Source organism: Erithacus rubecula (genome assembly GCF_903797595.1).
Source record: "Erithacus rubecula genome assembly, chromosome: 6".
Taxonomy (NCBI): Eukaryota; Metazoa; Chordata; class Aves; order Passeriformes; family Muscicapidae; genus Erithacus; species Erithacus rubecula.
The window spans coordinates 21,343,972-21,356,797 of NC_136688.1; the positions used below are offsets into that span (position 1 = coordinate 21,343,972).

The following is a 12,826-nucleotide window of genomic DNA, read 5'->3' on the forward strand; positions in this document are numbered from 1 at the left end:
GAGAGGACTCAATAGGAATAAATTTTTGAGTGTCATTCATTTAGTTTTGTGTTCTTTATTGAAGTTTTCTGCATCATGTCAAAATAGATATCTCAAGCCTTCAGTGGCTTGCTTGCCAGAAGTGAGTATTGTTTTAATTAGCTCATGGCACCAACTTGTAAGTGTCCTATGAATTCTCTTCCTTCAGTTCCAAGTTATTTCTGCTTTAGAGAGCCCTCTGTGTTGGAGCGTTGTCATATCTAAAAACTACCCCAGTACTTGTGCCCTAGAACTGTCTAGAAAGATTGATTTCTGGATAAAATAGAAGGCTAGGAGTCAGAAGATCTGGTTCCCATTCTTGTTTCCTGTATGATTTTTGGCAGGTTTCCTCATCTGGACGTTTGAAATAATAACTGCTCTCATCATGGGATTCTGAAGCTGTATTAGCTGACAGCAATAAAATGTGTTGAGATGTATAGATGAAAAGGTATACAGTAATGCAAAATCACAGAAGTGTAGATGCAGAAGCAGTAACTTAGAGCTGATTGTTTTATCATATTTACTTTAACAAAACACTTGCATAGAGTCCTTATAGTCCAGGCCTACAACATAAATGCACTGACACATAAAAAGTGCCCAAAGTGAACTGCTGATAGAGTGGTATTTGCAGAATGGTGGAATTCCAGGTAACACTTTCTTTGCTGTACATTCAACTGTAGGGTTCCCTTGTCTTTTGTACAAACAGAGAGACTGTGAAAGGATCCTTGGGATTTTTGAGGTTCTTTGTTCTTGTTGATCTTGCATACAAAAATTTTGTTATGTATGCATCTGTTTGTTTATACATTACTGACCTAAACCAGAAACTCTTGTAACCTAACTGTGTCTTAGACTCATTAGAGTCTATTCTTCCAATAGACCTAGCAGTTATTTGGATTAAGGGACAAATTTTGAATAATTTGTCTGCAAATAATGCAGACAAACTGTATCAGGCAAACAAATAGCATTCAGAGCCCTCTAAATAATTATAATTCTTCCTCCTTTTTTCTCTAATGCAAAAATTATCCATTATTTAATGTGGCCAGCAGTGTGGAGAACTGGGGTTGTGTTAATGATGCCCTTCTCCTTGTTCTTGTCTACTGTATTTGATCCTGGAGTCAGCTATAAAATAATGTATGGAGTGACAAGGATGGTATCTTGATTGTATCCAGCTGTCTGGAACAAGTCAAGGGCAAAGCAGCCTTCCATGTAGCCAAGCACCCACTAAAGAATACCAGAAATATTAAAATTTAAGCCAGTTCCTGACAAAGGAAGCAGGCTGGTTAGATCCAAAGCCAGCTGTGAAAGTAGTTAAGTTGTAGTCATATCTACTGACATCAAAAGTTTTATTTTAATCATGTTTGTATTTAGTTAAAGTATTTTTGAAAATTATTTGTGTTTCTCTATAACAATTATTTTAATATTCCATAAGTGGCCTTTAGGGTCGTTCTACAGCAAGCTTGTTCTTTTTTGTACTTCTTCCTGACAATTTTTGTTCCAAGAATGTGGACTTAGAAGAATTTAAGTGATCTTTGCCCCATTGAAACTCTACCCTTCCAAAGCAGATGTGTTGCATTTGCTTTCTGTGCAGGCCTGGTTAACAGCATGTCATGTTTTTTTTTCTCTTCAGGTCTGGCGTGAGTTCCCTGACAGGTTGGTTGGATATCCAGGCCGCCTGCATCTTTGGGACCATGAGATGAACAAGTGGAAATATGAATCAGAATGGACCAATGAAGTCTCAATGGTGCTCACTGGGGCAGCCTTTTATCACAAGGTAATATACAACTTGCACTGTACTAATGTACAGTGTTTACCTCAATAAGAATCTCTATGTGTTTATGTCATTGCTCTGTGAGTTTTTTTTTTGTGGTGCTTTGATTATGTGCTTTAAAGCAGTTGGAGAACTGATTGCAAACTTTTCGTAGTACCTTTCAGTTGCTGTGAAAACCACTGATTTGTCTCTGCCCATGAAATAAAATCATTACTTACTTTTATGAACTTACAAAACTCCTGCTAGTTTGCAGGACCTGAAAGTACATAGCAAATTTTGCAAGGAATGTAGCTTTGTAGCTGGCATGTTCAGAAAAGAAGACCAATTTTAAAAAAATTTGTATGGTGGTCAGGAAAGGAATAATTATGCGGTTTAGCACCCAAAAATTATTTTCTATCTGCTGAAGTAGTTCTTGTCTGAAGGCACTATCACTTAGCTGCCTGCCATTCCATGACTGAAATATTTAGACTTGCAGTTACTATATCTATATTTAATATTATATTCTTTCTCTCTTTCTCTTCTCTGCAGTATTTCAACTACCTTTACACCTATAAAATGCCTGGAGACATCAAGAATTGGGTGGATGCTCATATGAATTGTGAAGATATTGCCATGAATTTTCTAGTAGCAAATGTCACTGGCAAATCAGTCATTAAGGTGGGGCTTTTCTGCTGTTTAGTTTTACAGAATTAATAAACATTAAATACATACTTAAATTTATTCAGTAGGATTCAATATGTTGCTTAATCCTCCTTTTTCTCTCATTTTCCCCCAGTATGGTATCTTGGTCTCCTTCCATGATAGAAAAGCCCTTCTAGTAAAATTTTTATATTAACTGAGAAGAGAAAATTGTTTTTTACCAATTGTTTCTGGTGGTTATTTTAGCCATCTAGATGAGCTATAAAAAAGATAATTTAAGTGACAGCTGTACTTGTGTGTGTGTATATGTAAATGCCCACATACATATATTTTAACTATTTGAGATCGCTAGAGGAAAGAAATTGCCAACTGTCCACAGCTCACTCTGTCATGGCCTGACAACAGCTGATTTATAGGAATGTTAATTGCAAGAACATTAATTGCAAGATCAGCTTTAAATGAACTTTTTATCCCTGAATTAATTTCCTGACATGTTTCGACACGTTTTCAGGTTTAGACATTCACTTTGTACATTCATTTCCAAGTGTGTCAGCTTGGAATGAGATTTAGAGGCCACCAGGCATTCCTTCAATTAGCAGGGCCCGTTCTCCCTTCTGTCCATCATCATCTACTGGGACTGGTGGCTGCATTTCCTAGAAAAGCCTTTAGAAGATAAAGTGTGTGCTTTTGCTGAAAAAGTTTTTGAGCTGTGTGAGGGCACAGCAGAGCAATTTGGCACCTCTGTGGGATTCAGAGAGTCTTGCAGGGGTTGCCAGTCAGCTCTTAACCGGAGAGAGCGAAGGAGCGCCTGCTGGATTAACGTTCCGGTGAAGCATGGGAAGCTATATTTCATCGCTGTTATGGCTGCAAGAACAAATGGTGTTTATACAGGGACCTTGGCAGTGAGAAAACAGTCATTAAACAGGAATTAAGGAGCTTGTCATCGCCACTTCTTTTCGGTTACAGAAGGAAAAAACCCTCCGAGCCGTTTTTATTGGGCCCCTGTGAATTTTGCAGTCAGCCGGGCCAGATGGAGCTGAATGGAGGAACAGAGTGGCTTTTTTTTTCTTTTTTTTTGTACACCCCCTCTTTTTGAGGCAGCTCAGCTTACACTGTAGGCATGTGCAGAGGTATTGCACTGCTCTCTGTGCAAGGAAATTAATGTCCCTTCTGTTGATATTTGATAATATCTGGCGTGCCTTTCTGCAGGTGACCCCACGAAAGAAGTTCAAATGTCCAGAATGCACAGCAATTGATGGGTTATCACTGGACCAGACACACATGGTGGAAAGGTGAGTGACCATTCTTTATTTCTCTGATTGCCCTGTTCTGATCTCTCGAATCTCATCCTGTGTCTCATTAAATTAGGATCAAAAGTGTTTATATAAACTACTGATTTTGAAAGAATGCTACATGGATTCGATGAGCATAAGTCATTCCTACAATGGGTGATGTGTCACTGAAAAGCAGACTACTACAAAAAGGGACTTTAGAAGGGTACAGTTTTTAGCAGCTTTGCTGTAAAGATTATAGGACACATATATGAAGTTCAGGTTCTTGGTTGGCTGTACTGTCAGCAATACCACATTTCTGTTTGCTGTAGAATATCAACTATACTAAGTATTATTTTTTAAACCAGACAATTGGTAGCTTACCAAAGAGCAGAAAGGATATAAATTATTAATAAAATAATTTGAAATTATTTTTGTGCACTGTCTTCTCTCCAAGGATTGTGAAGCACATTCATAATCCTTCTGCTTCACAACTGGTATTGTGAATATGCTTCACAATCCTTGGGGAGAAGTGAAGGGCACTTGCTGTACAATTTCATGTTGCATTTTATAACAATGGCAGCATTATTATATTTTTCTGAAAATTTAGTTTTGACATGAAGTATGCATTTGGAAAGGCAGTGAATGCTTAGAGTGAAACACTGAAAGTTTGTAAGTATGAGATTTGCATTCCCTGTTTTAAAGTAAAGGGCTTTCCAGCCTTGACCAAGGCACTAGGCTTCTCTCTGCCTTGGCTTCTGAATGTGTGAAATAACTGAAAGTTTCTTCATTTCCAAAGCTGTTCAATACCCATGTTTGAAATGGGCTATTTGGTGACAAATGTACATACTAATTATTAGGTGGAATTTACTTGAGATCTGAGAACGATGTAGGCATCTCACTTTAGGCTTCTTAGGTTGTTGCATCTCTCCTGCAAATTTGGGGAAAAATTATTTGCTTCCATAGAATGGATGGGGTAGATAAGCAGGGGGAAGAAGTCAACAGAAGAAACAGACAGTTGGATTTGATGATCTTAAAGGTCTCTTCCAACACTGATGATTCTATGACTGTAAGATGTGACCAGAAAAAATCTGACCTGTATTTAAAATAGGCCATTTCAGATTTTCATGGGGACTTATAACAGGGTTATCTTACTAGGTATCATTTCAACAGTGAGCTTTTCTCTGTCCTTCTCTGCAGAACTCAGAAAATTTAAGGTGTTGTATGTGCTTTAATAAGATTGGATTAAAAAAAGGAGTATGCAACTCAGAAGTAAAACATACCCCATTAAAATGGTAAAAATTACTTTGGAGGAAAATACTTGAGAAAGGGGTGAGAATTTTGTAGATCTTAAATGTTAACTGAATGAGAAGCACAAGAGGTTCCCCCTATCTAGCAATTCTGACCTGGCTTTCAGGATGGACTACCCAAAGCCAGTTAAGCTTTCTTATGGTCATAGTAGTAGCACTACAACACCATGTGGGAATTTTAGTTACGAACTAAGTTCTCATTAAGGTAAATGCTATAAAAACAGAAGATTAAAAAGTGCTCTTTGCCTTGAAGTGCATTATGATGCTGGGCAAAGGTCATGTTTCCATGTCTATAGCAGTTCTTGTATCCTCAGAGTAAAGTGTCATTGACAGTTTATTGAGAACATGTTTAAATTGTTGTTTGGTTTGTCTTGAAATTTTGAAAAGTGGAGAATACTGTGTTATGGGAAGTGTTAGATGTCTGCAAATCCACATAATTTTATTTGCCCAGCCAAAGAAGTACATGCTGAGATCGAGTCTGAGTGTGGAGAATCTGGAGAGATGTACAGTTTAGGTATATTGAGACTTGATCTTGAAAATTCGTAATATCATACTGAAACTGCTTGCTACACCTAATGCCTTCTTGCCTTGTGTTATCGTCTACCTAAATATAAGGGAGTTAGTTGAGAATCTGAAAAGGTTTATTTTTTGAATCTTCTAAGCTAGATATTAATTTAAAGTGGATAATAAATGGTAACAACTCTTAGAGCAAATTTTCCTAACTTAGCAGTGGGTAAGGCTCTCATGTCTGTCTATCTATCTGTCTATCTATTTATTCACTAACTCTTTTCAAGGTCAGGAGAGAAGCTAAATGGAAAAAATTTATGCATCAGGGAATTCTTGTCATTTTAAAAGAATAACTTTGTATGATAACTTTACAGTGTTGGGAATCAAGAGCAATACCTGAGGTGTCAGGCAAAGAGCCATTATCAGCTTTACTTGCAGCTTCCCCAAGTGCCTGACTCCTTGCTTTTTAGCATTCAGAAATAACAAACAGGTAGTCTGAGCTAATTACTTGCCCGGATATCCAGGGATCAACCTACTGTTTGTGAAACAAACAGTTTAGCAGGGTTGTCACGTGCATGCACAACAGTTAGTGTTGGGTTTCTGGTTCAGAAATAGCAGAGAGGTGCCCAGCAACTGCCTGTTGGTTTTGTAAATGGAGAAGGTTTGAGAAGTCACTTGTGGAGATCTGTCCAGGAAAGATGTGTAGCTAATTGGTTTTGTTGGGCATTTTGACTCGTTCAGTAGAGACAAAGGAAGACAGTACAGTTGAACTCTGTCTCTTAATAAGAAATTTTATTCTTTTAGCAATACATTGAATCATGGGAAAGCAAACTCTGCTATTCTTTGTGCTGTATAATTTATTTGGGATAAATAGAAGACTTTAGTCCCCAGAGTTATTGAACTCCATCATTAAAATACAGAAAGCTTTGAATCAAGAATTCCCTTCTGGTCCTATGAGGTTAGCCTTTACATCAGGTCACAGAAGAAGCTGCAGGAAGGTCTCATAATCCCTGTATTTACAGGTATTTAAGTAGCAACAAGTTTGCTGCCTTTAGCATCTTTGGCTCTCAAAATGGAGAACTCTGTCAAATGCAATCTAGAGGGCAAGTGCCAGTGCAGTAAATATAGCAAAGGGCTGAGCTGCTTCTGCAGCCACAAGAACAGCAGTGGTTTTTTTAGGACATGTAAGTATTTGTCAGAGTCAAAATAGGAAGCCATTTCCTTGAGAGGCAAACTGCCCAGGCCACAGTTGGCCAAAGGTTGCAGGTACAGGGCTACCCTGCCAAAAAGTTACTTGGATTATACCAGTGAGCAACCTGATTAAGAGAGACCTTAACAAACACCAAGGTCATCCAGGGGCAATGGGGCTGTCAGTTTCTGAGTTCACACAATCTTAATGTCTTATGGAGCTGAGCACAGCTGCACATTGTCAGCAAAGCAAGGAAAAATATAATTCTTGGTAGCAAACGTGCCTCTATTACTTTAAATGTGCCAAACCATTGACACAACTAAGACAAACACCTTCCCTCCATATTGAGATGACATTACATTCTCTTGGCTACCTAGCTTTCAGTGTTTAATGTTCTAGATATCCTTTCTGGTTTATATTGTCCAAAAGTGTCAAGGACTTCAGAATTTGAGTTATTTAGTTCAGTGCCAGAGATGAAATTTTTTGAAAGTAGTGTCTTTCTTTCAAACACATTTTGTGCCTTGTGCATGACATTTCTTTCCTTTAAAAAAGCCTGTTTCTGATCTTTGAATTTGGTATTTGTTTGTGGAGGTTTGAGTTCTGCTTCAGCCAGAGTGCTTAGAACATAGTAATTCTTCCATTTTCAATTTTTACCATTTATTTAACAATTAAATGGTTCCTTGGTGGTTTAAGATATTGTACTTGCAGGCTTAAATGAATTTGTGACCAAAATAAGTTTGGCTGTAGAAGGATCCCATCTTGATATTTTGTCGTAAGACCTCACTTTTGATTTGAGAGTTAACCTCTGGAGAGGAGAGGTTGATTTTGTCTTCCCAATCCATTTAGTTCTGTCTTTTGCTCTAAGGGTGCCACTTAGTTCTGGTTGTGACAATGGTTGGTCTGATGTGGACACCTGCCTACCAGGCAGTAGGCTGAGATAAACTAATTTCATTTCACACCAGCCACCAGCAGCTGTTACATTACAATATCTTTCAGTCATTACTGGCAAAGGCAGGATTTGAACCAGTAGACTATAAGTATTCTTGTGTTCCAGAAAACAGTGAGGGCCAGCAGCTGTGCAAACTTCTCACATGCACATCTCCCAGTGCATCTACCTCCTTGCCTGTGAAGTTTTGGGTTTCCTGCCATGAGGCTTCTCCAATACACATCATGGATCAGTTAACCCCATTTTTTACAAATAAGAGATTATTTGAAAGTCTGACTTTCAAAAATCAGTTGTGTTTAAGATATCTCATGGTGGGCATCTGATGGAAGCAACAGAAACTGCTTAATGTTCCTGGAGATAACACTCAGTTCCTGCTGTCTGCAGGAGCCACTGCAGCCTTTCAGTGCCTGAGGTCCAAGTCTCATTCTATTGATGGCTCACCCCGTTATTGCAGATATTGAACAGCTACCTGGGTCTTCAGTCCTCACCAATGGCTCCTTTGCTATGTCAGATCTGTGCTACACGGGAGCAGATAGTGCTTGTCACAGGACTAGAGGCTGTGTCCCACTGTAGATGATTTTCTCTTACACTCTGAATTCCTTTTCCTTTGTTTATGGTCCCAATGAATCTGAACACAGGAAGGTATGAGGTAGGACAGAGTCCAAGAGGATGGGAAGGTAGCAGAAAGTGAAACGTCTCCATTTACCTGTATAAATATTTTATTCAAGTATCACTTCATATGAAGTAGTTTTCTGACACTTTTTCTCAGGGCAGAAAATGGTCTGAATTATGACCATTATAGCTTGAAACAGCTATGTGGTTGAGAAATAATTTTGAAAACTGCTCTTGCTGTCCCGTCTACTTCAAAAGAGTGTTTGGGGCAGTGTTGAGCAGTCCCCATCATCGAACTGTCACACTCCAGTTGGTGTGATTGACCAGGTCCTGATGAGGAAATTATCCTGGAGCCATAGTGACCCCCTAACCCTTCAAAGGGGTCGGGAGAGGGAGCAGTGGTTGGAGAGTGAGAGACCTGCTCTGCGACCTGCCTGCAGCACATCAGTCTCTGCAGCTGAGTCAAAGTGCTCACTTCTTTCTTTGTTTTCTCTTTGAATAGCAAAAGAAATGTCACCTGTTTTCTGTAGCTCTCTGTTATGTGTAGGTTACTGTTGTCATGATTCTGGTATCTGAATTCCTTAAAAGCTGTTTTATGTAGCAGGCAGCTATGTTAGCTGAGGCATTGGCTGGGGTGAGGTGAGCCAGGTTTCCTCTGCCTTGTTTCCACAGGTACGTGCCCTTCAGTGAAGAGTCAAAGGAGCAATGCAATGGTTAAACATCTGCTTGCTTGTTTTTGGAGAACATGGCTTTGCCTTTCCCATTGCTGACACCTGAGAGTATTAAAACTGAGAGTCATCAGTGGTCCAGTTTTTTCCTGTTAATGTAATGTCTTTTTGCTCGATATATCTTTATTTAAATAAGGAAAATAAACTAGTTAGTTGGTTTCATTTTATAGTTTTAATTCAGCTTCACCTTTAAGTTACTGTACAATCAGCTCTGCCTATTCTCTGAGGCATGTTTATTTTTTTGTGGGAAAAGATAGAGCTTCTGAAGAAGCCTGAAAAAAGACAGACTTTTTTTTTAGAACTCTGTTTTCACAAAGCCTTGGTTTTTGCAAAACCTTCGTTATAAATGAAATTGACCCAACAGTGGCCCTTTAAGAGACATGTTGGCAGTTAATCTGTTCTGGTTTACAGCATGTACATTGCTTTAAGAATGACTGGAATTCTAGGGGGAGGGAGAAGGGAAGCTTTGACCTCCATGTGCACATGTGCTGCTGCCAGCATCCCCTTGCTCGTCTGTGTGATTAAATGGATAAATCAAAGAGCACCAGCTTCTTTTCTGTTCTCTCTGCAGTGAGGCTCTCTTTTATTTATTAGTATCCAGCATGGCTGAAATACTTCCAAGTGCAAGAGGGAAGGTTTCTACCGGTAATTTTGGTGTGGGAGTTGCTAGCCAGCCCAGTTGTTGGAGTTCTTAATTACACTTCTTTCCTTTTCACCAGGTCTGAATGCATCAATAAGTTTGCCTCTGTCTTTGGGACCATGCCTCTCAAAGTGGTGGAGCATCGTGCTGATCCCGTCCTGTACAAAGATGACTTTCCTGAGAAACTGAAGAGTTTTCCCAATATTGGCAGCTTGTAAAGAGTAAGACAAACCTCAGTGAGGAAAACTACAACTGAAAAGGTGCTATGAGGAATATAAGGCCCTGAAGACAAAACTTGCTAGAGAGTGGGTTGCATCTGAGGGAGATGGAAATTAATACTGTCTTTCTTTTACATTGCACAAAGTTGTAATTGAGATCTGAACAATTGCTTCTCTATTGCTCACAGAGAATCAAATCTATTTGTGGGTTCTCCAAAGAATGTCAAACAAACACTTTTGTCCAAAGGAGGCTATGCACCTGAAGAATAAAACAGGGTCTTGCTTTCTGTGGTCTGACTGGCATGACTGACCTCTTCTATCAAATGTGCTGCAGGCTCTCTTATTAGTGAGCATCCATCCATTTAAAGCAACTGTCAGCAATGTTCTTTTTTGGAAGGAGTTTATTTCCTGTGTGGCTGGTGGGGTTCTGTCTTTTGAGCTTTAATTCTTGTCTTAAGTAACTGTAACAAATATTTTCTTCTGTAATATGACACAAATGTTTATTTTTTTACAACATCACAAACAAAAATCTGTCTGTTTTCATCTAGTTTAAAGAGCAAAGCACTTTGTATTACTTAAATTATTTTAATGGAGATGGAGACACAGCAACCAGGAGGATACTCTCCTTCAAAGCAGAGACCTGCAGGAAAGAACTGCAATTGCTGCACTTCCTGTGTAAATCTCAGGTTTTCTGCTGCACTCATGCAAAAGACTCTGACTCTATATCAGTACTAGATGTATTATACAGAAAATGATTTGTCTGTAACCGTCTTAAATTTTATATTTTCATTATCAAACCAGCAATCAGGTTACAGTTTTACATTGTAGCCATCAATAGGGATGAAGTATGAAATAAGTGTTTCATGTCTGAATCCTCCATAGCAAGCAGTGTACTAATTGGTAAAACACCTATATTTGCAGAAATTCCCAGTTCCAGCTTCAATGTACAGGCACATGTGTATGTGTAAGACACAGTGAATGCACACTTACAAACTCCTGTAAGTTACCATTGTTGGAAAAACTATTGTGTCTTTGCTTGTAATTTCAAGAATCCATTGCCACAGGCTGAAACATACAGCTTAGGAAGTCTTTGAGAGATGATATGAATTTCTTAGGTGCATAGGAATTGTTTCTCCATACTGAAATGAACCTGAATGAGAAAATGAAATGCAACAAAGTTAGAAATAAAGTTGCCTGGTCTGTTACTCTTGCCCTTCAGTATTAATGAAGGTCCTAAGTTGGGCCGAGAAAGCAATCTCTTTTCTAGCTCCACTGATGAAATGTTTGTTACTAGATAAGTGTGATTTCACTGTCTTTTGAAACTGCTGTTGCTGCTGGTTACAGACACATCCTACTTGATGGGCTGTTTTTCTCTTACAGTGCAAGCAACCTTATTCCTCAGATCTGCCAAACCCCAAACAATAGGACAAGTGTTAGACATCATGGTTCACCCCCTCTCCTAAGCTGGATACGCAGCAATGACAGAAACCAAATGAAAGTCAGGCTAGAAACAGGAAACATCTGCTCCTATTTGTCTCACCCCCACTAAGACTTATCTTATTGCCCAATGCAGTGGATGTGCTGTGAATGAAAATCATACTGGAACAATAGCTTTGAGGGGATGCTTCACTTCATAGCCTCCCTGGGATGTGCCTGTAAACTGTATCATCTGACTCTCTGGGAGTGTTTAATTACTAGTAAATGTTTTTTTGCTGCCCTCTGTTTCATTCCTGAGTTGCTATGGGAGCTAAAGGCATAGCTGTTGCAGTGACAACTGCTGTCTGCACAGTGGTTAACATGAGAGAGAGGAGGGATTGTTACTCATTATTTCTCCCTTGCAGCCTTTCAGGTTTATTAACATGAACCTTCTTATTGAATCTTCCTGTTGATTTCTGTGCTGGTACTTGAACACCAGGAGATACCAACATAATTCCCTTGAGAAGTTTGCTTTGAAAGAGTAGCTGTGACAGTACAGTAGTCACTTCAGTTTTAGCTGCCCTTTTGGAGCTGATCTCAGCTTGGCAGGCCCTAGCAGTTTCACTGAGTTAAAACACCTTCCTTACAGACTTGTGAAGCTGCTGTAGATTCCTTGATTCTTTCTCAGGAAGCCAGTAAAAAGTTTGTTTTGCACAGAGTCTTAAAAGACACTGAGGGTTTGAAATAGTTGGTTGAGTATTTTTAGGTGTAGACAGCCAAACCAGTCCTGCTAAGCTGAGCTATAATCTCCAGTCAATAAAAAGGTAACAGGTCCTTGTGTCTGCATCCAGGAGCATCTGAGTAGTTTCCCCTTGCACAAAATGCCCAGTGACCCCTAACAATCATGTTTTATCCTTTGGCCTTTTACAATTGCTTTTATAGGGCTAGCTCATTTGCAACCCCATTTGTCTGTGTTTAGTGCCATGAAGAAAATTGGTCAATTGACCATAAAGAAAAATTGTAAAATTGCCTGCTTGCTTGCTCTCTGCATTTATAATTGTGATGTTCTTGATGCAAATTCTGTAAAGGTAAGATGAAATTGTGTGTCTGATTTGGAATGGGGTTTTTGTCAATCTTTAAATTAAGATAATTTTTAACTTTCCATTGTATATATGATATTCAAAAAAGCTTAATAATTGTATATTAAAAATTAAACCACATGAGTGTTTATTGTATTTCTCTTTTGGAGTGGCACAAGGAAACATGAATCAACTCAGAAGGGAGAATTTCAGTGACAAGCTCTTTAACTACATAAATCTGTGTTGAACTTGAATATCCACAATGCACTTTGGAAAGATCTGTCAATATTTTGTCTTTCCCATAACTGGAGTTTGATGGTTGTCTTGAAAACAGAAGTTTGGTCGGCATGAATTCATCCCAGTCACCTTTTGGGGAGAGTAGTTGTTACTCTAATTTTCTGCCAAGATTTGACAATAGCATTTATCTTGGAGCAATGTGGAACAGGTTTGTTTTTTTCTGTTCTGCAAAGAGATACAGCAAATGT

General features: G+C 38.8%; 1 protein-coding gene across 3 annotated transcripts in view; it reads left to right on the top strand.

The window, feature by feature from the left end:
- EXT2 (exostosin glycosyltransferase 2) overlaps window positions 1-12,482 on the top strand; it is a 72,839-nt gene extending 60,357 nt beyond the window's left edge. For all 3 annotated transcript variants that reach the window (XM_079308483.1, XM_079308482.1, XM_079308484.1), the window contains 4 exons: window positions 1,646-1,789; window positions 2,315-2,443; window positions 3,635-3,717; window positions 9,708-12,482. In XM_079308483.1, coding sequence (XP_079164609.1) covers window positions 1,646-1,789; window positions 2,315-2,443; window positions 3,635-3,717; window positions 9,708-9,846 — 495 coding nt within the window. In that variant the 3' untranslated portion in view covers window positions 9,847-12,482. The remainder of the gene's footprint in view (window positions 1-1,645; window positions 1,790-2,314; window positions 2,444-3,634; window positions 3,718-9,707) is intronic.
- The last annotated feature ends 344 nt before the right edge of the window (window positions 12,483-12,826 follow it).